The following is a 26,945-nucleotide window of genomic DNA, read 5'->3' as shown; positions in this document are numbered from 1 at the left end:
CTTAATGTTTTCAAAATTAGCAAAAAACGCAAAAGCGTTAAGCTAAAGATTAGCTCCGCTATTAGCATAAATGTGCTCAGCACTGCAAAAGCACAAAACTTGGGGAAAAATACTTTTATTAGAGACTAGAGGAGGTCGAATAAGTTTAAATAAACTAAGAATTAGAGCAAATCGCAAGAAATATATATATTTTTTAATTTGTTTTTAAATCAAAGCCGATTCACTGTTTGGCTGTAAAATGTGTTGCTTTTCTTTTTGTTACGTCCCATGTTTAAAGGTGCATTAGAAATCTTTTTGCCTCGTATTTAACCATGTCTGCGTTGGAAGGATTTTCTTTTACTCACATTTGAAACATGCGGATTTTCTGACGCACTGACCCAAACATGCTGCTGATGCCTGATGTTATTAAATATTCCTGCTGAAAGTAAATCAGCGCATGTTCAGCGTTGTTTGCGCTTCATCTGTGGTTAAAGGAAAACTTATACGGGACATATTTATAAATCGCTGAAAAAGGTGTGGAAACTGCTAAACATAATGAACATTTACAGTACAATTCATAAAACCACGGGTTGGTCTATTTCCTAGTTTAAATCTTACATTCAAATAAGACAAAATTAAGTTATAAGTCACCTTTCATCAAGATATGAGCTTGTTTTAAGTCAATATTTCCTTAATATTGATGAAGTACTTGTTCCAGATTATTTAACTTATGACATGGGACTGAATGTCTTGTTAAAAGTGAAATTAATCTGCCAATGGACCAAGTACTTTTTCCAAATATTGACTTAAAACAAGCTCTTATCTTGAAGTTACTTGTGATTTTACCTTATTCAAAAATACTTTATTAATCCCACAGGGAAATTAAATGCTGTTGTAGCTCATTAATTTTGATTTCAAGTGGACTAATATTTGTAATAGGAAGATGACCAAAAATACTTGGTAAAATTTGATTTTGCAGTGAAGCTCAAATATATCCCTTTATTTATATTTTCTAAACGTGAAGTTGAAGAATAATCCAATTAATCTCAACTAGCCTGTGGTTGTTGCTTAAGTAGATCGGCAGTGGTATGGAGCAAAATTGGGATGAAAAAGTTTTGTTAAAAAAAAAAAAAAAAGACATTGAAAAGAAGGATAAAAACTGAGTCTTAAAATATTTGAATGAAAAATAATTTTTTTGAGACTGAAAAGTTTTGAAACAAAAAAAAACCTTGATACTGTCGACATGTTTCCTCATTTGTTTATTTTTGTTTTCCTGTTGGTTTATTGTATCACATCATGTGAAATGTCTAGTTTAACACACCTTTGTAAAATAAAAGGTGTCTTTCTAACACAGATGGCACATTTATCACTGTGCCAAAAGTAAATCTGCTAAAACTAAAAATGATTTAGGACTGGAAAAAGTTTCTACACTGAAGGAAATCTTGAAACTAAAATCATTTGAAACTGAAAGTTTGGGGGTAAAAAGTTTTAAAAAAATAAAAAAAAATCTGAAAACTAATTTGAAAAAAGCTCAAAACTGCTTTTCAGATTCATATTTATGTTTCAGCGAAGCCTCAGAACTGACAGGGTGTTTAGTCATTGGAAACAAATCCAAAACTGAGATTTTAGTTTTCTTCTGTAAAAACATGTGTCTAAAAATATGCTAAGTAATAACTACTAACCAACTAATTTTCCAAAACATTTACTTTGAACATTACATAACTAAGCCATCTATTTGAGCTTATAAATATACTCTCAGAAATGAAATATTTTTGTTTCACTCCATAAAAAGATCCAATTCCAACATCTGGGATTTAGTTTTCCTCCCTTTTCCACCCAAAACGTGAAGATGATGATTTAGCTGTACATGTAGATGACTCGGTATTAATACATTTTATTTAAACGCACTTTTCAAAACAAAAACACTGTACAAAAACAAACCATCAGAAAGTTCCAGTATAGAGTAAGAAGATTTGAAAAGACGAGTTTTTAGGCATTTTTTTTTTAGTTCCCCGAAACAGAAAGAAAAGATAGAAAAAGGAAAAACATTAAACAAGATCCATTTTATTATCACAAAAGATCAAATTCAGTATTTACAAACAAATAATTGCATTAAAAACCAAAACAAAAAGCATTAAATATGAAGTTTTCTGTGAAAACAGACTCTTGAAGGTTTTCTGTTTATAAAACGATGGCGAGCGTTTCGGCCACCATCTGGATCGCCCTGAGGGGATCGACGACGTCTTTCAGTTTGTCCTTCCTCAGAACCCAATCCGGTGCAAACCTGAATGACACAAAGTATGGAGCTAAATTAGTCTCAAGATTCACAGTAAGATTTGCCTTGTGTTGTACAGAACAGTGAATCATGTCATACATTTACAAATCTTCCTTTACCCTTCTGGATCTTATTACACACATGCAGATATTACTGTAGACTTTGTGAATCTTTCTGACACTAATTTAGCTCTATAGGAAACAGCATTTTAGTTCCCACAGAACCAAAAGTCCTGTTTGGGTTTTTACAGATCAGATGCTGCCTACTTTGGTGGCGGTTTGGATTTGCGCGGCGTCGGCGGGACGTAGAAGCTCCCATTGATCGAGGCGTTGATTCTCTGCCTGGTGATGCTGCGCTCTTCGTCCATCCTGTGTTTCCGCACGGTGAGCCGGTAGATGCTACGTATTCGGTCCAAAACTTTAGGCAGCTTCACCACCTCCTGAGGGGAAATGGATTAAATTTAAATGTTTTTGTAAGCAGTAGTGGGAAAGACGTTTTATCTGCCTGCTTCAGACCTGAGCGCGGCGCTGGTCCTGCAGCAGCAGAGCGAGAAGGAAGCAGGCTTTGGTGAAGATGCTGCCGCCCTTCTCAGCCACTTTGTCCCCGGCTTTCTCCCGGTATTTCTGCAGTAAATCCAGCAGCGTTTCCAGGGAGTTTTCCACCGAATACACCGCCTCTATGGTCAGGTGGTACTGAGGGGAAACACAAATGTGAGTTAATAATTAGATTTGAACCAACTTCTCTGATCGATCTCAGTTGAAATAAATAGTCAAATTAAAACAAGCTCAATAATTTCTATTTTTTCCTCTTTCTACCAAGAACAGGATGATAAAAGTCTTCAGTCTGCCGCTTTGGTCCCAACCAAACCTTTTTCTTGAAGGGCGTTTTTATTTACACAGACTTCATAATTCATATTATTTGTTGTTTCTGTTTTGTTTATTCATTTTGGATATTTTAAAATGTCTTCCAGTTCCTGTTTTAAATGTTCATCAGAATTGATCTTTCAGACCATTTAGGGATGCACCAATATGAACATTTGATCCACTTTTTTGACAGGTTTGAAAAATCAATCAAACAGATAGCAACAAGTTGAACAACCATGCACATTTTTTTTAATGAAAAGCTAAATTTAAAATTATTTTTCACTTTAAATATAATGGATTTTAATGAATATCTCCTTGTTTTGTTTTTGTTCCTGTCACTCATTTTTAACCGCTTTTATTAGTGTGTAATGCTTATTTTATATACACAAATAAAAACAGCTTATAATATTTTATTTATTACTTATTGTATGACTATTAGAGATTTTTTTAAGAATAAAATGCTTTAATTTAGCCTCGTTGGTCTTTAATTTGCATTTGCTTCCTGTACTACCAACATCTTCCACCAGAGGGCGCAATTCGAAAAAAGGATTCAGTACAGGAGGCTTTAGGAAAAGTACAACTGGAGCCTGTTTTTGTAAAAACAAATTAAGGGAAAAAACCTGAAAGATTAAGTTTGTAAATTTCAATAAGCTTTTGTAAACAGGTTGAGTTTTTGGATAAAAATTAAAGATATTCATAGTCAGAAAAGCATCGATGTAATGAACCGGAGACGTCTGTTGTACCTTGGAGAGGTTGAGGAGGATCTGGACGGAGAAGGTGATGACCTCCATGCAGGGTCCGCTCCGGTTGCAGCTGCGTATCAGCGTGAAGATGACACTGGTGGCGCCGCTTCCCACCAGCCGCTCGCAGCACTCCGGCGACAGCCTGGTGGCGACTTCTGCTCACCGTAAAAAACGTTTCCATCACTACCCGACCGACAGCAGCGAGCGAAAACAAGCCGGTCCAGGTCTTACCGAGGTTCTTCAGGGCCTCCAGGATAAAGGAGAAGTGTTTGTATCGGAGGAGATACTCCAGCGCAGAAGAGGTTTTGTTGCAGAGTTTGTCTTCCTCGTGTACTTCAGTGGAGATTTTGCGCAAGCGGTGCCTCAGCTCAGCGAGTTTGGGGTTGTCGCTCAGCATGCGGGAGTGGTGTCCTCTCCACAGAGCCTGCAGGGACACAAGATGGAGCCGTTTGAGCCTCTGATGCGTCAACCGGGCCGTGAAGTTCTGGTAAGAAATTTAGACCAATTCATCTAATTTGGGGCTTTTAATTTTTTATCTTAACAGTTTTCATAAAATATTTAACAAAGTTGCACTTTGGTTCCACAATGACTACAAAAATCTTAAACATAAAAAAACAAAAAGTGTTTTAAAATAACCAAGGTGGGCAGCCCTGCCTGAATAAGTTAGTTATGTTTGACCTTAAAGCAAAATCAAAACATTAGCTGGCTAATGCTAAACGGTATTTGGCAGAAGCTAATGCTATAATGCTAGTTAAAAACCCATTCTGAAACCAAAGTCAATGACGAATTGAGATCATTCTTTCAATAAGGAAACCCTGTTTAAATTTGGTTTTACAGTAATTTAGTTTTTTTTAGTATTTGCTTGCTCTATAAAGTTTTTTTAAAAACTAAAAAGGAAATGGAAATGTTGCGTTAAACTTCAAAATAAGAGCATGGATATAAACAAACCACCTGCAGGGTTCATATCAGTCGATAAAAAACTTCACAACTGTCAAACTTTATTCAACTAAAAGTTTCCAAAATGGCCAAGTAAATTTGCTCTTTAAAATTTATCCAGAAAAAAAAATATGGGGAGCTAAGTATGCTAAAAATTTTTCAAAGTTAGCAAAAAAGCTAAAAGAAAATTCCCTCAGATGTTACTGCATTAGCTTATCTCATATTTGAATCCATATCTATAATCTTGACCTTGAGCAAATGAGAAAAATCAAACCATAAGTGAGCTAATATAGCAGTCAGCCAGCATAAGTAGACTTAGCGGTAGCATTAGCTAATGCTAACGGTAGCATTAGCTCATGGCACAGGCAGCGTTAGCTTCAGCAGCGCCCTCCTCACTTGAGCTTTGATGATGCCTCGTTCAGCCCTCTTCTGTCGCTTGATGAGGAGGAATTTTCGGGTCGCTTCCTGGATGACGGCGGCGGCTTTGTGGCGGCGTGCTAACCAACGCCTGACCGCTCTCTGGACCGTCACCACCTTCCTCCTGTCCTCCAGATATCGTCTCCTCTGCAGCCTCGCTCTAACCCAACGCTGAGAAAAGCCCAGAGAACCATTCATAGTCAGGTGCTACACTCCCAAACCCAACAGTACATCAGTGGTTCTGGTTTGCGGGTGTACCTGTATGGTAACGACCGACTGGATCTGTCTTTTTGCCGATTCCAAAGCCCAGTGTGCTCTTAGGGCTCGTTGGATCTTTATGGCGCTGAGGTGAAAGAAAACCGCAGCCGTAAAACGGAGTCTCTGCTCTGCCTGGGCTGCCTCCAGAGCCTGAAACCAGCCAGCAGGAATTCAAAGTAAAAATCACAGGATCTGGTTAGATTCCTCACAGATAATAAAATCTAGACCCAACTTGGTTTATGGTTACCTGTCGTTTTTCCTTCCAGGCTCGGCAGCATCTCTGGAGAGTGATGACAGCCTTCCTCATCATTAAGTATCTGCTCTTCATCGCTTCGGCTTCTTTAGTGGCTCGATATTTCCTCTGAATCGTGAGAACGGATGATTTCAGTTTCAGGTACCGTTGCCGTTCACGGTGGACCCTAAAAGCGCTCTGAATGACGCTTGCAGCCTCTCGCCTTTTTCTGATCATTCGTCTCGACTTCATTCCTCGATATGCAACCTGAAGAACGACGACAGCTCTTCTAATATCTTGGTAACGCTTTTCCTGAAGCTCTTTATATTTCTGCGCTTTAAACCTCTGCTGTAGGACAGTCACTGCCCAGCATCGTCTCTTATAGTCCGTTTGTTGTTTGTGTCTCCTGAAGTTAGATTGAATGACGGTAGCAGCTTTGTGCATCTTCACCACTTGGCTCCTGACATGATGGCCTCTGAACGCCGCCTGCAGGACGACAGCAGAGCGTTTCATATTCAGGAATTGCTCTCTGTCTCGCCGTTGGAGAAGTAGAGCTCTATAGTGTCTTTGGATGATGATGGCCGCCAGACGCAGAGCCTGGAACTTGACTCGCTCTCTGTGCTTTCTGAATGCAGACTGGATCACAGTTGCAGACATTTGCCAATGAGCAACTTTGTATCTGACTTGAAGTCCTCTGAACGCTGCCTGCAGACCAATGGCCGCTCTTCTCATTTGTTCATATTGTCGTCTTTGTTGCCTTGCTGCCACTATGGCACGGTATCGGAGCTGAACCAAGATGACGGAGGTCTTGAAGGCCAGGTACTCCTGGCGTTCACTCTTGGTACGGTAAGCTCTCTGGATCACTCTTGCAGCCTGATGCATCTGCCTTAAATTCTGTCTGGACTTCATTCCTCGATATGCAGCCTGAAGAACGATGACAGCTCTTCTAACATCTTGGTATCGATTTGCTTGAATCTCCTTAAGTTTCTGGGATCTAAACCTCTGCTGTATGACAGTCACTGCCCAGCGTTGTCTCTTAAAGGCTGTTTGCTGTTTGAGTCTCCTGAAATTCGCTTGAATGATGGTAGTGGCTTTGTGCATTTTTGCAATTTGAGTCCGTGCATGATGGCCTCTGAACGCCGCCTGCAGGACGACAGCAGAACATCTAACATTCAGGAAATGTTCTCTGTCTCGCCGTTGGAGAAGATGAGCTCTATAGCGTCTCTGGATGATGATGGCCGCCAGACGCAGAGCCTGGAACTTGACTCGCTCTCTGTGCTTTCTGAATGCAGACTGGATCACAGTTGCAGACTTTTGCCAATGAGCAACTTTATATCTGACTTGAAATCCTCTGAATGCTGCCTGCAGACCAATCGTTGCTCTTCTGGTTTGTTCATATTGTTGTCTTTGTCTTTTGGCTGCAACAGCAGCTCGATATCTGCGCTGAACCAAGACAACAGAGGTCTTGAAGGCCAGATATTCCCGGCGTTCACAGTGGGCCCGGTAAACTCTCTGGATCAAACCGGCAGCCTGATGCCAACGAGTGACTTCCTTTCTGACAGAAAGTCCTCTGTATGCAGCTTGAAGACTTATTGTTGCCCTTCTTAGTTGTTCATATTGTCTTCTTTGCTCTTTGGCTGCAACAGCAGCTCGATATCTGCGCTGAACATTCACAACCGTCTTCTTTAGGGTCACAAACTGCTTGCGTTCACGGTGGACTCGGTAAACTCTCTGAATCACCCTTGCAGCCTCCTGCCTTTGCCTCAATATTTGTCTAGATTTCATTCCTCGATATGCAGCCTGTAGAAAGATGGCAGCTCTTCTGACCCGTTGGAAATGTTTTGCATCCAGTTGTTTCTGCCTATAGGCCCTGAATCTCCTCTGCAGAACACAGGCCGCCCTGCGTCGCCTCTCCAAGGCCAGCTGCTGTTGGTGTCGTCTGTAGTTTGATTGGATGATAGTAGCTGCCTTGTGCATCTTTGCCATCCGAGTCCGGACAAGGAGTCCTCTGAAAGCAGTTTGAAGAGTGATAACGGCTCGTTTTGTTTTAAGGTAACTTTCTCTGTCTCTCCTTTGGACAAGAAGAGCTCGGTAGCGCCTCTGGATGATGATGGCGGACAGCCGCATCGCCTGAAACGTGACTTGTTCTCTGTGCTTCCTGAATGCAGACTGGATCCGAGTCGCAGCCCGATTCAAACCAGCAACTTCCTTCCTCACTTTATGTCCTCTGAATGCAGCCTGGAGACAAACTGCAGAACGCCTCATTCTCAGGTAACTTTCTCTGTCTCTCCTTTGGACAAGAAGAGCTCGGTAGCGCCTCTGGATGATGATGGCAGACAGCCTCATCGCCTGAAATTTGACTTGTTCTTTGTGCTTTCTGAATGCAGACTGGATCACAGTTGCAGCCCGATTCAAATTAGCAACTTCCTTCCTTGCCTTGTGTCCTCTGTACGCTGCCTGGACACGGACTGCAGCAGCACGCGTGTGTTGGTATATCTGCATTTGTGTCTTAGCTGCCACTGTGGCTCGATATCTTCTCTGGACCATCAGGACTGACGATTTTAGTGCAAGATAGGCGCTCCGTTCCTGGTACACTCTGTAAGCCCGTTGAATAACCAAGGCGGACTGATGCCACTGACTGATGAGTCGTCTACATTTCCTGCCGCGGTACGCCGCCTGCAGAGCAACTGCTGCTCTTTTAAGCTCCTGGTAACATTTCACCTGAAGCACAGTCTCCCTGTGGGCCCTAAACCTCTGCTGCAGGATGCACGCTGCCCAATGCTGTCGCCTGAAGGTGATCATCTGTTTATGGCCTCTGAAGTTAGCCTGAATGACGGTTGCAGCTCTGTGCATCTCTGTAATCTTTCTTCTCACATGAGCTCCTCTGAACGCCGCCTGGAGGACCACAGCAGACCGTTTCATTCGTAGGAAGTTCTTCTGGAGATGAAAAGCCCGGTAGCGCCTCTGGATGATGATGGCAGACAGCCGCACTGCCTGAAACCCGACTCTTGCTCTGTGCTTCCTGAATGCAGCCTGGATCATCACCGCAGCCTGGTGCTGGCGAGCAACCTCTTCTCTGACTCGTTTCCCTTTGAAAGCCGCTTGAAGGAGGATTGCCGCCTTTCGGATGCGCTCGAATTGCCTTCTTTGCTCCTTAGCTGCAACATTAGCCCGATATCTGCGCTGGACTTTAATGACATGAACTTTTAGGGAAAGGTAGTGCTGACGTTCCCGGTAGGTCCTGAAAGCTCTCTGGATGACTCCGGCAGATTCACGTCTTCGTTTTAGGGTTTGACGCGTTTTCATCCCACGGAAAGCGGCTTGCAAAACAGCGGCGGCGCGTTTCTTAGCCCTCATTAGCTGAACAGCTCTGTAGCGTTCCTGCAACACTCTACAAGCCCAGAGGAGCTTTTTGTATCGGCTTCTCTGCTGGTACTTCCTGATGTGAGACTGAATGATGATGGCTGCTTTATGCTTCACCTGCAGCTGCTTCCTGACTGCGTACCCTCTGTAGGCGGTCTGTATGCAAACCGCTGTCTTGCGCATCGATTGGTACTCCAGGTGGAGTCTTCTCGCCAGAGTGGCTGCTCTGTACCTCTGCTGACACGCCAAAACAGCTGCCTTGATTGCTAAGAACCGCTTCCTGGCTCTGCTTGTCAGAAATCTCCTCTGGATGATTTCTGCTGCTTGATGCAACTCCACCATCATCTTTCTGGCTCTGTATCCGCGGAACGCTGCTTGGATGACCACAGCTGCTCGTCTCGTCGCTCGGTACCTCCTCATCTGCTCATCCCGGAGTATTTTGGCTCTGTAGTGATCCTGAATAATAACGGCTGCACACTTTGTTGCCAGGTAAGCCATTCGATCTCTGTGCATCCTGAACTGAGCTTGGATTGCTGCTGCAGCTTCGTGTTTCTTCTTCAAGTCTTTCCTCACTGCGAACCCCCTGAAGGCGGCTTGTATCTTCACGCTGGCCTGCTTCATGTTTCTGAACTCGCTTTGCTGCGCTCTGCAGAGGAGAAGGGCTCGGTATCTGCTCTGGATGAGGATTGCTGCACTTTGAAGGAGAACATAGCGTTTCTTGCATAAGAACATCCTAACCGCAAACTGAATGACTGTTGCAGCCCGGTGCTTCTCCCTCAGGTCTGTCCTGACTCTCAAGCCTCTGAATGCAGCTTGGAGCGTGATGCACGCCATTTTTTTCTCAATATATTCTTTCCTCATCTTGTTCCCCAGCAAAAACGCCTTACAGTGAAGCTGTATGACCACAGCTGCTGATCTCAGGGATCTGTAGTCCGTTTGGGCTTTATGGCGACGATAGTGAGCTTGTATCAGAGTTGCACAGTGATGCAGCGTTTTTATCCGGCTCCTCTCTGCTCTGCCTCTCCATGTGGCTTGGAAAATGAGCGCAGCGCTCCGAAGAGCTTCATATTCCTTTTTTATCTTTTGAGTTAAAACTGTCGCTCTGTATTTCTGTTGAATCACAACTGCAGCTTTCCTCAACAGGCGATACTTCTTTTGGGCAGCGTGTTTCCTAAATGCGGCTTGGACCACCGCCGCTGCCCTGTGCTGCTTCTTCAGCGACTCTCTCGCCATTTTTCCGCGGTAAACTGCCTGAATCAAAACAGCTGCACGTCTCATCCTTACAAACCTCGCTCTCTCAAAGTCTCTTTTTAAAGAGGCCTGAAATCTTTGCTGGATCGTCACTGCGGCGCATCTCCTCTCCACAAACTTCTTTCTGGCAGCGTGTCCTCTGAAGGCCGCCTGGATGACGGTGGCGGAGCGGTTCTGCAGCTTTAACATCGTGAATTTCCTAAAAGCAGTTTGGATAATTCTGGCCGCACGGTTTTCCTTCAGAGTTTTCTGATGTTTCCATTTCCTGAACGCTCTCTGGAGGCTCAGGGCCGCTTTCCGAACGAGGAGATATCGCTCCCGGTCTCTTTTGGAGGCGGCCCGAGCTCGGACGCGTCTCTGAAGGACGGCGGCCGCCCAGCAGATTTTTGCATAAGCATTGGCGGCCCTCTTCATTCGCCACTGAGCTTGAACTATAATGGTGTAATACTGGAGGCGCTGATAAGCCCTCAGGGCGGAAAACTTCCTCCAGTGAGCCTGAAGAGACGAACAAGAAACAGTTCCTGAATCAATCACGTTACATGAAACAGGAATTAATTACAAACTAAAGTACTTAAAACTGCAGCATGTTTATGTATTGGTTAAAATCATGTGACAACATAAGAGATGATCTGTGAAAAAAGAAATCATGAAGCTCTGCCTTCTCCCTGTATAAACTGAGTAATACACCACTCAGTCAAAAACAACCAATCAGAGCCAAGGGGAGGGTCTTAGCGCTGCCAATCAACCTTGTGCTCACCAAGGTTAGAACAGTTAACTAAAACTAACAAAAACATTAAATGGTATTTTCTGTTTAATATTTTTATAGATCATCCGTCTCATATTATTAAAAACATGACAGTTTTAACAAATATGGAAAAAACTTTTTTTTTTTAAAATAAATTCACATACTGCAGTTTTAACTGCCCAAATATAAACTAAAGCAGGTAAGAAACTGGAGAATCACCTGGATGACAGTCGCTGCTTTATGCTGCAGAGCCCGAAGCCGAGCCTCTTTCTGGATCCTCAGCCGGTTCCGAGCTAAATAACGTCTCCAGACCGACTGGATCACAGCAGCGGCGCAATTCTGCCTCTCAGCTCGACTCCTCAGGAGGAAACGTCGCACTGCCGCCTGGATTTTAATGGCCGCCTTGTTTCGCTCCTGAATAAAAACAAAAAAAAACCTTTAGGGTGATTTTTGTGTTTTATGTTGGCTTAGTGACATTTGGAAACAAGTTAATGACTGATTTGATTTGCAGCATAAGCTTTTCTGTGGAGTTACATTTCTGTCCAAATTCATCACATTTTATTAAACTGAAACTCAAAATGCCCAAAAGCACAAAAAAGAAAATAGGATATTGATGAGTTAATTGCCAATATCCAGAGTTTTAAAACTGATTTGATAAAGAAAATATATTTTTAACTTTTTTCTGAGCGTTACCATCTCATAAATATGAAGTCAGTTTGTACTTTAGTGGAAACAAAGATCAGCACCAAGAGGGAAACTCTACTTTTACTGTGATCCTGGGAAAAACTGAGGCATCGCCTAGAGATGATTTAATAGGAAAAATAAGTATGTAAAAATGTTAGAATGAAGTTATAATAATACAAGAAGAAAGTTATTAAATAAGAGAAAAAACTGTAATAGGAGTAATTTTAAAAAAGAAAAAAAAAAAAAACAAGAATAAAGTCAAAATGCCAGAAAGTCATAAAAACACAAAGTTGTAAAAAAATACATAAAAGTTGTATTAATGACAGACATATAAATGTGAGAATAAAGTCACAAAAATACAAGTTGCAGCATTTTCACTTTAATTCCTAAAAAGCAGATATGGCTGGAAACGTGTCGAAACATCCCATAGTTTAAAAGTTCTGACAAACTGAAAATAAATACTAGTGAGAAGGAGGAGGAACCTGGAAGAGCAGAAGGTCTTTCCTCAGTTTGTGTTTCCTCCATGCGGCCTGTATGAGCCGAGCCGCTCGGGTTTCGATCCGTAGGTCCAGCAGGCGGGCGCAAAGAAACGACACGTATGACATCACAACCTGCAGGGAAACCATGGCAACGGAGAAGTGGCTTAATTGGTGCCTGAACAAATGAATCCCCTGGTTATAAAAAGTAGGAAATGTGTTTTATAATGAAAACAGTTTATTGGAGCCGCTCTTCCCTCCTTTCCAAAATCCTCCATTATTTATTTTTTTAATTTGCCGTCTAATCTTTATATTTACTATATTTTTTTCTCTTTTCCATAAATTCCTAAATAAAATCTGACTCAAATTTATAAATAAATGTTTCATAAATGTAAAATAATATATTTGACAATTTAGAAAAAAAGAACAAAAAGAAAGCGAGTACCGACTAGAAACAGCCAATCAGAGCCAGGAGGCGGGTCTTAATGCTGTCAATCATCCTCTGCTGTGCTGCAACTAGCACAGCATGCTGCGAATTTTAATGCTAGTTAGCATAGCCACTGATGACTGTGGATAAACAGTTACGGTAAATGTAAGTTGTTTCTCCACCATTAGCAACTTTAACAGCGAGTACATGAGGATGATTGACAGCACTAAGCCCCTCCTCCTGCCTCTGATTGGTTGTTTTTGGTGTAATTCTTCAGATGACAATATTAGCTCAGGGAGGAGATGATGGACCTTTTCACAGATTATCTGTCTGAATCTGTCATGATGTGGTTTAACAAATAATTCATAGAGCAACTTTAAATATAAATCACTGTTGAGAAGTTCTTAGAGTTCATTTGGATAATTAAATAAATAACTTGGTCATTTCTCCAGACGTTTCCAGCCCATTGAGGCCTGTAGGAACCAGACCAAGGTTCTGGTTCTGGTCTGGCCTCACCTTCTCGTTGGGGATGGTGTTGGACATGTCGGCCGGGTTGATCATGGCCGGCACGCCGCCCAGCGACGCCACCGCAGCGTTCACCAGTCTGAAGTTCTTCTTCTCGTTTTCCAGCAGCTCTTTAAAGCCCGGAGACGGAGAACCTTCTCCTGCTTCCAGAAAACAGAACCAGGTTACAGACTTAGGGGTAGGGTAAGTGCAGAGGGCCAACTTCACTGCAAAACACTAAATCTGCTGGAAATATCTTAGTAAAATTCAAATAAGAGTTAACCAGAACTTTTTAAAATCGATATTAAGGAATTATTTACCTAAAACAAGCTCTTATGTCTTCCTGAAACGTTGCTTGTAAATTAGTTTTGTCTTATTTAAAGTAAACTAACATTTGCACTAGAATCCAGATCAGTGGCTTCCAGACTTTTGGCCAAAATCAAAACTCTTGAGGGACCAAAAAACACATTTTTTCTTTAAATGAAATTTAAATTGCATTTTTTCTGCTGAACAACTTAAATGTTAAATATTTTACTGAAATAAACAAAAATATTTTTTTTTTTGTTGTGCATCGTGTTTTTGTTGCTATTTGGACCATTAGTCTGTGGAATAAATGAATTAAAAACTGATTTTATTATAGAATCATAACTATTTCACTATTGTTTATTATAAATGTAACAAGCTCCAATATGTTGGTGTTGATTCATTTCCTTTTTAGGGCTGAAAACTTATTTTAGTCTTAGTTCAGCACCAATATTGGGATAATTTGTTTTATTAATTCAATTAAGGTTTGCATTTCTATTAACTGGATAACTGAGGTTAATGCAGAAACCTGGTTAATAAATGAGCAGTATGGTTTTTGTTTTAGCTAACATTTTTAATGTTTTGCTCCCTTCCATAATAATCAGGCCCAAACTCATCCGGCGGCCAAAACGGTCCCCAGGCTGCACTTTGGACCCCCTGATGAGACCAAAATAGTTGGTAATAATTTGTGTTGTTGCTGCGTTTCTGCATAGATCAGATCTTTACCATCCATTTCCTCTGGCGGCGAGTCGAAGGAGCCGTCGGAGTCGCTAGCGGAGCAGTTTAGCTCCAGGCGCCCCCTGGTGGCACACTCCAGGGTCTGCGTGGTTCTCTGGCTGACGGAGGCTTGGGGAAGGAGAGCGGGGTGGTAGTGGTGCAGCAGGAAGCAGAGGACGCGGCCGTCAGAGAACGACACGGTGAAGTTCTCCACCTGCACACAGGAGCACAGGTTAGCGCGCCGCTTGGTTTTACTAGGCAAGAATCACAAATAAATATGAGACTCGCACATAATCCTCACTTAAGATGTTTCATCTTGACAAGCCACAGTTACTTGCATCTCTCCAATTGTTATTTCTTTTCTCTAGAAATGTTTCAGGTTATTGCTTTCATCCGGTAAGTTGGTGCATGCGCACAACGTTGGAGGACAAAAAGACGATTCTTTGATGAGCATCCGTAGCTACGCTGCTGCGGTCGAACGACTAAACTAAACCTGGAGACGTAGGTATAGTTAACTCAGTGCAGGCACCAGAGCAAAGGGAAAAATAACAGAAAAACTGCAGAAGAACTCGGAACCTTCTTTCTTCTCACTCTGCGCGTTGGCTACCCACAGACCCGTTGCCATAGCAACTGACTGACAACAGCTCCACTAGTGGATTCAACACTAAAAAAACACTCAAATATTCCCCACATATGGAAGAGAACATTCAGTCCGTTACAGTTTTATGTTTTCAGGTTGTTTGATTATTGATAAGTGATCACTATGGTACATTAGCTACTGCTGCTACTAGCTAAGCTAACACTCAGTCATACATTTAAGATGTAGCTCATTATATGTTGACAGTTTATCAGCTAAATCCAACGGTAGTCTTGGTTGGTAGCAGTTCTTTGCCAGTGTTGTGGTCAAGACCACCTAACCCGAGACCAAGACAAGACCAAGACCGAGACCGATCTCGAGTACTACAACACTGCCTCGCATACTTGACATCACGCGTCTATAAGGAAGAACATTTTCACCTTTATGTGGTAGAAGTCGCACACGGCGCAGACCCAGTCCATCAGCAGTGAAATCTTGGCGCTCGTGTGTTCGTACGGCGGCATGGTCTTCGCCGGGCTCGGCTGATCGGCCCGGTCGGCCCGGACCAGGGCCAGTCTGCGTTTGGTCCTCAGAGTTCGCTTCAGGAAGTCGACCTCCTCCCTGAGCTGAGCCTCATCCAGGATCACCTCCACCTTCGACCAGCAGACGCCACCATTAAACCTTCATGAGAACGACCGTTTTTCACCTGGTTACTGGCGTCTAGCAGCAGATTCTCACCTGAAAGGCAAAGATGATTTTCCACAGGAGGCTCAGCGTTTTCTCTCTGTGGCCGTCAACAATGTCTCTGGAGTCGATGACGGATCCTAACAAAAATATTAACGGGTTCATTCACTTTTCCCACAAAAAATTTCAGCCATTTTCAAGGGAAGTTTTTAAACTTTTCCAGCACCAAACTTTGGAGAAAAGAACAATAGAAATTAACTAAAAAATAGATCTAATTCACTATTATACATTGTCATTTATTACTGTTATTAGTAATGTCCTTTGGTAGTATTTTACATTCTACAGCTAAATAGACAAAAATGTAACTAAATTTCATGTTTTGAAATGTCTCCAGGGAAAAAAATGTGTTTGGCTTTTGATTAGTTGTATAAAAATATCTGGTTTCAACTGTAGATTTAGATTTTAAATCAAATGTTATATTGCACTTTATTAGAAAACTGTGCAGTTTGAATATCAAACACTTTCAAGGACTCCCAAAGAAATCAAGCTCTTTCCAAACCTTTAAAACACCTGATTGATATTCAAGCATTTCAAAGATTTCAAACCCTGAAATTAAACTGAAATTCTGGACAGTTTGGTGTGTAAGTGCTGCAGTCGTCCTGCTGCAGCAGTTGGTTACCGCTTTCATCCTTGAGGTCGATGCCTCTGCCTCTCAGCAGCTGCAGCGCCACGTCAACGTTGTGAACTTTCTGGAGCCGGCTGATGGCCGGCAGACGCAGCTTCGCCGAGAGACTCCAGTCCTGAACGAGAAGCTCCATCACACGACTGGACGAGAAACAAAACAGAAAAAAATATTGAATTTTATAACATTACAAGATGCTCAATATTTCTCTTTTAATTTTTACTTTTGATGTATTTTAGAAAGAGAAAAACAATAAATCATGCAAATTAAAATTACTGAGCTTGTTTAAATATGTGATACGATTAATTGATTTAGAAATTGTAGCTTAGTCTTAACTTTGTCAGAGTTTATATAAATTCAAAGCCCAAATACATAGAAGCTGTTAACGCACTAGTGAAACAAGATGGCCGCCCTGAGCGTGTTGCCATTACTTTGAGAAATAAGAAGTTCATTGATGAAAAATTTAAAAAGAAAATAATTTTTTAAAAACAGATTTACAAAAACAAAAATTCAATCTTCAAAACCCAAAACTTCAATTAACAGATGAAATCAATTTATGCCCCAACTCTACTGAGAGCAGGGCTGGACAATAAATCAACAACAATGAGGAGATAATGCTTCTGACTGAATATTTAACTCTGGGAGAAAAAAGAAAAGGAAAACACCAACTGCTCCACCCCTCATAGCTAAACTAAGCTAAGCTAAGCTAAGCTGGTGGAATCAACTGGCTCGCTCATTCTTTGGTTGCCTAGCAACAGCCTGTTGGGTAAGAAGCAGTTTCAAGTCCCCCCCCCCAACTCCGGTTGCCTAGCAACAACCTGCCCAGTAACTTCCCAAGCGCAGTTTCAAGTTTCCCCACCGTGCGTCATGACAGGTTAAAAATGAAACAAAGTCGTGGAGAGAAAACTGGATTAAACAGGAAAGGTCACGGCAGCAGATTGGCAATACTTCAGATATTTAAAACAAAAACCTAATCAATACTTATCCATGTCTCCAAATACGAAACAAGCGTTTTATTAGCATGTGCCCGTCCCTACATGAGTGAATCTAATGACCAAACCAAGCGCTGTGACCAAAAAGAAAACATTAAGACGTCCCGCTCACACTAAGCGAATGCCGCATTTCAAATCGACGGCCAGATTTTTCACAGCGAAGTTGAACTCGTCGAGTGGCGTCTGGACGTGGGAGACGGGCAGGCCCAGGTAGGCGAGGTGGCGCGGCAGGATGCCCTCTCCGCTCAGGAAGTCTCTGGAAAAGGCCAGCAGCAGGTCCTTACTCGCCTGCCAGATACAAAACACAAGCAGAGTGAAGATTTAAATCAGAAAACCCTGTAAATAATGAGAGGAACCCACTAAAGAGCGAAACCTGGACAGGAATGTTAGGAAGTTCAGTGTAAAATGTGATGAAACGTCTCGATGTGGGGCTGAGCAACACACAGGTTTTATCAACTAACTGAATTTTATGGAAAATCTGGATATCATCAGTCTGAAGGTTTTCACCGTTCAGACTGATGTTAGCCCACCCGAGGCGGCCATCTTGTTTTACAGCTACGTAAAGTGATTTTCATGTCGACTCAAAGGGAAATATGGATGAAATAAAAGCAAGTTTTTCCAGTTTGAGACATTCTGTCAGTTCTATTTTTAAGGAAACAATTAGGAAAAAAAAAAACTTAAAATGGGAAATTAAATTTTTTATTTGATAATTTAAAAAAAAAATTAAGCCATAACCGCTCAATCCTACCACATCTGTAGTTTTCGCAATAAAAAAAATAAAAAAAATTTTTATTTTACATATCGAGTAAGTTAACAAAACATGGGCATCTGCATTTAGACTGTTTTGGCTTAAATTCAGCTCTTTCAGTGAGTGTGTACTCCAGTTAACTTTAATTTATCTGATATGGACAATGCACATTAACTGACGTTTCTGTAAATGTGCCATAATTTGACAAAAGTTTATTTTTCATCTGTTGTCCTTGGACAATGCTCACTTTCTCCTGCTGAAAAACAAATAATTTTAAAATGACTTAACTACAAACTGTGTCAATAAATACTAAAAAACTTAAAAACAATAAATAATTTACTAAATTAGTTATTTCCATAAATCAATCACAATTAATAGTTACGACTGTTTCTTTTTTTTTTTTTATTTTGCAGTGAATACTGATATTTCTGCTAAGAAAAACTCTTCCTGATAGAATAGTTTCCTTGTTTGTTCACAGTGTTTCCATATTTTCACCTTTAGGTTTCATTCAGCAGAGCCGCGACCTTGGCTCACCTTGAACTCTGCGTCGATGCAGAACAGACACGGGTCGTGTTCGATCAGACGGGATTCTTTGGCTTTGTCCAGGAAGCAGACGAGCAGCAGCAGCTTCTTCAGCGTGAAGCGGGACAGCGCCTCCTCATGGCCTGCAGCAGAAATGATTAGCAATGTTACCCTGGTAGTCATGGCAACCATATAAGGTTAATAAGCAGCAAGAAATAATCAGAGAAAACATCTGAACATGTATGGAATAAAATCTTTGCCATGAAATAAAGACATAAGCCCAACAGGAAGTCATAATTATGAGCTTTAAAGTTATAATAAAATTTTTAAAACAAAAACACTGAGGTCAAATAACAAGATGCTTCTAGATGTTCAACATCCTGACTGATTACTTTTTTACTTTACTTTCTGATAATTAACTTTAAAATTTTAAAAATTTTATTTTTTCTTTCATGGTGTAAATGTACTTTCATGCAATATTCTAACAAACTTTTTAAAATCAGAAACTTCTGGATGCGTCCGTTCTCCAACAGACTGTCATCATCCTTCTAACCAGTCTGATTCGGGTGAATGGATCGCCTCCAAGACCTGAAGTACATCAGAGCGCCTCTCCGATTTTACCGTCTTTGTAGAGGTGAGGCACCCGGGCGTGTCTGAAGGCTGCAGCGATGTCCGGGTTCCAGAGGAGGCGCTGCAGGACGAACATGGCCAGACCCAAAACGTCGCTGTTGCTCTCCAGGGAGATCAGCTCCCCAAAAATAGTCTGAGGATGCAAAACGTTAGCTTAAAAAAACGCCTAAAAAAAGTTAGCATGATAAAATATATATGTAAAATAACACTGATGCTAAACGCTACTACAAATGGAAAACTAGAAAAAAATTCTAAGACTAAGATGAAAAATTATAGGATTAAAGTCAAAATTATGAGGGGGAAAACAGATTGAGGTTTGGATTCTCATATTAAAAGTCAGAATTTTCAGGAAGGCAAGAAAATAAAAGAATATATTCTCTGAAAAAAGTTTAAAATTTGAAGGGAAAAATAATCTGTAGAAAATAATAAAGCTGGAATTCTGCAGAGAAAGTCAAAATTTGTGGGAAAAAAAACAGAAGTCCATTTTTTTTTCTAAACATTGGCACCGATCCTCTTCCATATATATCTGTGGTGTTGGGGGCCCCACATTAAGCATCTGCTCGGGGCCCCAAAAGGAGTTAGTGCCGGCCCTGTTTTAGTTAATGTTTAGCTGTAGAATAAAAAACAGTCAAAGTATGAAAAAACTAAAACTACTAACTATAACTAATAAAACCTCAACTGAAACTAACAAATTCTTAACTAATAGTAACTAATAAAACTAGAACCCACTAAATACTAATTAAGGCTGAATTTGACAAAAAGTCCCAATGAAATAAAACTGTAAAGAAAAAATTTGAATACTGCATTTAATAGCTACTTTTAAATGCTTCATAAATAAATTGACAAAAATCCCAAACTATAAAACCGAGTTACCTCCAGGCCGATGCGTAACCAGAGCGGATTGTATGACAGCAGCCAGTTCAGGACTTTCTTGCGTTCACCTGATTAAAAACAACAAAAACCATCTCAGAGTTAGAGCTGGACAACAACAACATGTTTACTGCGATGATCACGTATCAATATAAATAGATTATATATATAGAATATTAACTGAACTTCAATCTAGACCCGCACAGCATTCTGGGGGATGTAGGCAGAGGAAAGGCTCAACTTCTCAAAGCGAGCTAAGCTAGGCTGGTAGCTTTAACTCACTGACTCATTGTTTGGTTGCCTAGCAACAACCTGCTGGGTAACAAGCAGCTTCAAGTTCCCCCGGCTTTGGTTTCCTAGCAACAACATGTTCAGTAGCAGCTTAAAGTTTCTCCTCCATGTCTCATAACGGCGTGGAGTAAAAACTGGATAAAACAGGAAATGTTGTGCCACCAGTTTGTATTTCTGAAATTTAAAAACTAATCAATACTTATTGTGATGCGTTTTCCAGTCGTCCTTCGGACTGAATGAACATTTTAAAATGGCCGTCATGGCGTCGTACCTATGTCCTTCCAGAGGTGGCGGTCTTTGCGGACCAGCAGCCGCCGGGCCTCCACCTCCAGCTCCAGCCTCTGGATGGCCTTGACCATGGCCTCCGAGGTGAACAGCTGGCAGGCGGCGCGGCGCAGGCGGTTCAGCTTCCGCTTGGCCGTGTAGGTGCTGAAGGACATCTCCTCCTTGGTGGGCGCTTTGGGAACGCTGAGGTCGTCCCCGCCGCCCAGCGCAAGCGAGACGGCACTCACTGACAATCAAAACTATGTTATTATTCATCTGCAACCTAAAACTTAGCTCGTCTGTAGCCAAGTGTCACAGCGCCGTGCTACCTTTAGCCACTTCGGTGTTGACCTTGAAGTCGTCGGGGGTCAGGACGTGGTTGAGCCACCAGGTGAATCCTCTCTCCTGCTTCTCGATCCAGCGCTCGTCGTAGAACATGTTCTTGGCTGCGAACGGCATCGGGTGTCTTGGCAAAACTGAAAACGGCAAAAACGACACAGAAAACTAAATAAAATCTCCAAGATGAGGAGAAAAAACTCAATTACATGTCAGAGGCAGATTAGAGCCACTAAAGAGAAAATTTGACATTTTTCTTTTATAACTTTGACTAATCCACCATAAAAAACAAAAGAAACCACTGGAATCCAGTATATTTTTCAAAGAGTAATTTCTCCTGCATAACATGCATCTCCGTCAGTGAAGCTGCTGCCAGGAGAAAATCTGAGATCAAAATCTGGATTATGAAAATAAACTCAGAATTCCTAAAGAGGAAAGATTCTCAGCAAAAGTTAAAAATAAAATATTAAAGTCAAAATTCAGAGGGAAAACCAACATTTAAAGTTCTGAGGAATAAAAATGCAATTCTATGTGAAAAAAGGCAAAATTTTGTGAAATAAAACCATCAAAATTCTATGAAAAAAATTCTAAAAAAAAAAGAAAGAAAAGAAAGTCAAAATTCTGGGAAAAAAATTCTAATTTTTGTGAATAAGTGTTAAAGGAGGTCAACATTATTTGACATAATTCTGGGACAAAAAATAATTTATTTATTTTATTTTTATTAAAACTGTGGCCCTAATCCTCTTCCGTACATACCCGTCTGTTTTGGCTTGATGAACGTTAGCTTCGACTGAGCTACAGCAACCACTTTTGAGATCTTCACAGACTGAGAAGCGGACGCCTTCAGAGTCAAAGCACCTAAAGGAGAAGAAGAAGAAGACGAGGGAAATACCTCAGTAAACTGCCAAAAGAAAACAAACCCAGATGACATTAAGATGTGCAGGCTTATACTTCTGTTGGGGACTTTGGCGCTCGAACGTTTAGCCTTGGAAGCAGCTGCAGACTTTGCCGTCCTCACAGACTGGGTCAGGTCTGGGCAGGAAACAAAGACGGATTAATTACTCATCTTTATTAAAACTGTCACACAATTAAGTAAGTCAGAATAAAGTCATTATATTAGGAGATTGAAGTAGTAATTTTCAGAACTCCAGCACAAAAAAATTAAATATCCAAGCTTATTTCTTATTATAGCTTATAGCTTATTATAGCTTATAGCTTATTTCTTATTAAAATGACTTGATATTCTTACAGTAAAACTGTGCCTGTATTCTGCTAATATTGTGACTAAATTCTTGTTGTCTGGCTGTGATATTCTGTCATACAACATGCAGAAGGGATGGCTGAAATAAAAGACATTTTTTTAAATTGTTTTCTCATTTGTAATTTCTTTTTTTAGAAAAGCAGAAAAAAAGATTAAAGGGGCAGTAGTGTGTTTTCCAGGCACACTGAGCCATTTTATAGCACAATCAACTATGTTACCTTCATTTGTTATAAAAATGCTTCATATATCAAATGGCTTGAAAGAAATTTTACTTCCTGATTCAATGTCTTGGGCCTCTGTCTCTTTATTAAGCTCCGCCTCCAGGAAGTCAACCCAACATGGCTCCTCTATTAACCCTTTAACGTTTTTACCAGCGTTGCTCTGAGCATCAGCTCCCATGAGCTCAGCTGATTCAGTTCTACCAGGTGTTTGCTAATTGCTGCTGGCTAGTCTGAAGGAGCTGAGTGGAGGAGGAGCTGCGCCTCGAAGGCGGAGCTAGGTCCACCCAGGCGTTTCGCACAGCTTGCCATGGAGATTAAAAGATTTCTCAAACATGCATGAAAGAGTCAAAGCAAAAGTCCAGGTTTGTTTTTGATTGGGAATCACATAACTAGGCCTGTCGCAATAAACAACACATCAATTAATCACATGATAAATTGAAATGAGCTTAATAATTTTTATATGCATAATTCAGCGTTTTCCTCTCTACTAAAAACTGGATGTTTTGGTTTCAACCAGATTTTTTTGAAGGACAATTTTGTTTACAGAGACTTCATAATTAATTTTATTTGTTGTTTTGTTAATTTATTATGAATATTTAAAATGTCTTCCAGTCATTAGAATTTAAAGTCTATTGATCTATGAAAATGTGTTCCTACATTATTATTCCATTATTTTACTTTAAAACGGTCTCCAAACAACAATACTTCCTTTGTTCTGGGACAATTTATCATCCAGCTAAATCTGTTATCATAACAGGCCTAATTATAACATATAAAGCTCAAAAAAGTCAACTTTGCATAATACTCACTTGTGACCTTCTCCCGCTGAGTTGTGCTCCTGCTCTGGACCAGCGCTGGCGGCTCAGTTTTCCCGACCACAACCCGGCTCCTCTTCACCCGCTGCAGCTTTCCCGAGTCCTCGCTCTTGGTGGAATCGGCTCTCGAGAACTCCTCACTCTTCCTCTTCTTGCTTTTCGCTGCCAACTGGACAGGGAACAGGTCTTCCTGAGCAGAACCAGCCGGAGACAAGTCCGACGAGCTGGCAGCAGGCGGAGCGTGAAGCGGCGAAGAGGTAGCAGAGAACCGAGACAGCGCCGTGTCTGGAGGGGAAGACCTTTGATTGGGGCTGGAGGAGGTGAAATCCAGGAATTCATGTCCAGCATCACACTGTTCAGCTCCCGACTCAGCGTCTATGATGGGAAGGCTTGGAGTTCCCGGACCAGAGTCGCTCTGGCTGCCACCATCAGAGAGTTCAAGTGTTTTCTCCAGTAGCCGTCGGCGGGACTTCCTGACTTTCCTCTCTCCAGAACTGCCCGAATCCACAGATGCTTTGCCTTTGGTCACAGTGGCAGATGTGAAAGAAAACTTCACCTTTTCTTTTTCTACAACCTTCTCTACCTTTGAAACAATCTTTTTGCTAACGAAAAACGTGAGTCTCGGTTCGTGAGGCTGCGCGTTTCCACTCTTAGACTCCAGAGAATCTGAAAACTCGCAGCTAGAACTCGTATTTCTTGGACTGGTGTCAAGATGTCCGAGGTCGGAGTCTATCAGAACCAGAGCGTCCTTCAAAGATGGAAGAGAGGATCCGGTTGAGTCGCCATCATGGGCAGGAAGCGGGCTGCCGGACTCAATTCGAGGCATGAGTTTCTTGAACATCTCCGGCGTACCGATCGGAGACAGAGTCCTGTCAAACAATTTATTCAGTTCATCGCTTTTAGGGTGTTCTGTGACGCCATCAGGGCCAGAGTGGACGACCTTTGTAGTCGGAACAAGCATGACGACGGGCGAGTTCTTCCTTTCTGGAGAAACGTTTCCCTGATCCGACAAGACAACGGACCGTCGACCCGGGTTCGACGTGTTCTTGCCCACTGGTTCCAAGTAGCACTCTTGAAGCAGGTTTTCCTTCATGACGCCGTTACCCTTGTTGAGCGAAGAAAGCGGGCTGCGCGGCTTTTCCCGCTTATACTGTGTCTGCCGAGACACCTGGAAGGTTTTGTTTCCTGCCATCTTCCGTGAACCTGCCGTTCTCGTCAATGGGGTTTGTGTTTTTTCCATCCCTCTCTTGTGTTTGATCGAATCCCATAAGCTCTTCTGTAAGAACAAAAACATAGTTAAGTTACACTAACATTGAAGAAAAGTTTCAGACAGTTCCACTTTTATTCTTCTGCATCTTCGTTTACCTAATTTTTGCTCCTTTTAGCTAATTCAACAATAAGGAAAATAAATACGCTGCAAGTTCGCTTATAAATGTGCTTGTCTTCTAATAATGAGGCTTACTTTGCTTGGTAACTCCACTTGAATATACTTACAAAAAACAATTGCTTACTAGTGGTGTGGACTCTGAGTTTTAAATTTTACCAGATCGCTAATGTTTGTCTGTGATGTATGCATGTGAGTTCAATCCTATGAATCTTACCCTAAGTGCCAAACGGAACAAAATGGTTGTTAATCTTAGTTCAATATTTGGAAGTGTGGCCAACACAAACTGAAGGTTTCTCACTTCCTCCGCTGCCATTGTTTAAGCTACAGACAGAAAATTGACGTCATCATTCGCCGATTGGCTAAATAGAAATTCTCCCTGAGGGAATCCCAGTAAATGGGAGAAAGCCCGGAGTGTGCTGGCAATGGCCTATACAAAGAAAAAAAAAACTGAACTGGATAGAATATCAGAATATTAGAAATCAAAATATCAGAATTACAAGTTTAAGTCTGTTTAAAAGCAGCTTCAGAAACAACGGTAGTGGTTAAAGCAACAGCTTTTTTAAGTTTTGTATTTAAGATAAGACGTAACCTTAAAGCACCTTGGTGTTTATTTCTACAGTTGTAAAGTTAGTCTCTGGCTTAAATAAATGGGCGATGAACAGACTAATGCTATCATTTTTAATCAGGTGTCAGGTCAGGAGCAGAGATGCACCTGACATCTGCAGGGCAGTTCCAGTGTGCAGATACCTTTTTCTTTTTTGTTGTTTCTGCTCTCCCCAGCAGAACAGCTTGATGTTTAAGAACTCCATTCGCATTGAACGAGATCACCTCTCTGATGCCACCTTCTTCTGTTGGGGTCCAGCTTATTCTCAAGCTGAATGAGCTCAGAGGCTGCAAACACAAAACACGGAGAGAAATTAGGAATTGTTCATGCATTGCAATCCCACAACAAAAATAATAGTGCTTCCGATAAAAATTTAGGCTCAAAAGTATATGTATATTGATAAAGTAAAACAGTTACCTGGATCGTAAAGATGTTCTGGTCCACAGAAAAACCTTTATTTGACGGGATCTTTTCGACTGCAACCTCCGCTTCTACATCCTCAATCGGGTTCTCAATTTGCAAAACAGCGGATTTCGTGGTGCCCAACTTTACAGTGCCGAAAGACACAAAAGGTGGCTTTGAAAACTGAATGAGACTCAAAACTGGAACGTCGTTCTCCTTATTAGCATCCATTTTCTTCCCCGGACTGATATCCAGAAGTCCCCGTTGTGCTAAAGTTACCGCCTCAGCCATTTTTTTAAGACAATAAAAACGCGATTCGAAACAAACTACATGTTACGGAATTCTAATCAACGTTTTGTGCAAAGCAAATTCAGCTAGTACGTACGTGTTCGGGTCTGAGACACGCCAGCTAACAAACGTTAAAGCACGGCATTATTTCAAATTCTGTCGAAAGGAAAATCAGCCAATGGCAAGCGAGCTGCTTTTGCGCCATGCCCAATGAGGAGAGAGAATACAAGGACGCACTGTTGAGAACCAATCAGTGTCCGAATACATGTTTAAACAACCATAGTCCACGCCTATATTCAGAAATTAACAGTAAAAGATGAGGGGCCACTTGTATTATTTTTTCAACTCAACGCAAACGACTTATTTACTGTTTGTTTTAAATACACATTATCCAAGACAAATGCAGTTGTAAGAATTAGTACATGGGTTTAAATGCATACATTTTTCTGACGAGCATAGTGATTTTATAAAAAAAAACTATCTATCTTACCTGGTAATCCCAAATTTTAAAATACGTGTCACATGCTATTTTTCACAATCTTTGTCCTAATTCGAAACCTGTCATTGCACAAGCCAATTTAGTCGTTTAAAATCGAATTAAATAAGTATCACTTCAACTTTATCTCTATCTAAATTGCTACAAATTATTCCGTTGAATAAAGGGAAGTATTTCTCGTTGGACAAGCGCACACTCATCTGGCTAAATAGCTCGCCGTGATCGTATAGTGGTTAGTACTCTGTGTTGTGGCCGCAGCAACCCCGGTTCGAATCCGGGTCACGGCAAGAAACGCTGGTCGTTTTTTGTCCTGAGATCCGATTTAAAACATGTTTGAAGGAAGGTAATCATTGTATTTACAATGAAACTTTGCCTTCTGCTTGACCATTTGCTTCTGCCAATCTCCCTAAGTAAGTATGAATACAGTGTACACACACTAAATGAATATATTATTATGAAGGACAGGAACTATTGCAAAAATATTGACTTAAACTTGTCAATATTTTGTGACACCACTATAATAAAAATATGAAAAGTTACATACGATTGTAATAAATCCTCTTATATTCTAAAAACCATGAATACAATTAATTGCAACTAAATGCTTTCAAAGGTGACCCCATGAGTAAATATCTCTGTATATGATATTTACTCATCTCATTTTACTGGATATTTGCTGGAGGACTCCAGCAAGCAAACAAC

At 41.2% G+C, this 26,945-nt stretch overlaps 1 protein-coding gene and 1 non-coding gene across 3 annotated transcripts; one reads left to right on the top strand and one right to left on the bottom strand.

Moving 5' to 3' along the window:
- Nucleotides 1–1,857: 1,857 nt before the first annotated feature.
- aspm (assembly factor for spindle microtubules) lies at nucleotides 1,858–25,916 on the bottom strand. 2 transcript variants are annotated; one of them, XM_015011707.2, is made up of 26 exons: nucleotides 25,475–25,916; nucleotides 25,201–25,344; nucleotides 23,061–24,342; nucleotides 21,721–21,801; nucleotides 21,526–21,627; nucleotides 20,763–20,909; nucleotides 20,441–20,680; nucleotides 19,882–19,949; nucleotides 19,000–19,141; nucleotides 18,391–18,521; nucleotides 17,221–17,396; nucleotides 16,114–16,259; nucleotides 15,489–15,574; nucleotides 15,191–15,403; nucleotides 14,183–14,387; nucleotides 13,166–13,317; nucleotides 12,229–12,357; nucleotides 11,282–11,476; nucleotides 5,719–10,812; nucleotides 5,472–5,621; nucleotides 5,193–5,384; nucleotides 4,092–4,284; nucleotides 3,861–4,015; nucleotides 2,770–2,946; nucleotides 2,521–2,693; nucleotides 1,858–2,263 (listed from the first exon to the last, which is right to left on the bottom strand). In XM_015011707.2, exons 1-26 carry the CDS (start codon nucleotides 25,748–25,750, stop codon nucleotides 2,161–2,163), a joined length of 10,152 nt encoding a protein of 3,383 aa, XP_014867193.2. In that variant the 5' UTR covers nucleotides 25,751–25,916; the 3' UTR covers nucleotides 1,858–2,160. The 2 variants fall into 2 exon arrangements, with proteins under 2 accessions (XP_014867193.2, XP_014867194.2); XM_015011708.2 differs by having other exon boundaries at nucleotides 13,166–13,314.
- Nucleotides 25,917–26,458: 542 nt separating this feature from the next.
- On the top strand, nucleotides 26,459–26,530 carry trnah-gug (transfer RNA histidin (anticodon GUG)). Its single transcript has one exon. It is a non-coding gene; the product is annotated as a tRNA-His (tRNA).
- The last annotated feature ends 415 nt before the right edge of the window (nucleotides 26,531–26,945 follow it).

This window comes from Poecilia mexicana, unplaced genomic scaffold (assembly GCF_051168715.1).
Source record: "Poecilia mexicana isolate PSO_F unplaced genomic scaffold, ASM5116871v1 scaffold_4, whole genome shotgun sequence".
NCBI classification, from domain to species: Eukaryota; Metazoa; Chordata; class Actinopteri; order Cyprinodontiformes; family Poeciliidae; genus Poecilia; species Poecilia mexicana.
Note: the sequence above shows the minus strand (reverse complement) of the source record. Positions and strands in the feature narration are given on the sequence as shown.

Coding starts and splice junctions, on each gene's coding strand:
- aspm (XM_015011707.2), bottom strand. CDS start 25,750: ATGGCTGAGGCGGTAACTTTAGCACAACGGGGACTTCTGGATATCAGT. Junction 24,343..25,200: donor AAACAACAAAAAAGAAAAAG/GTATCTGCACAC, acceptor TTGTTCTTACAG/AAGAGCTTATGGGATTCGAT. Junction 10,813..11,281: donor AAGCAGCGACTGTCATCCAG/GTGATTCTCCAG, acceptor TCGTCTCTTCAG/GCTCACTGGAGGAAGTTTTC.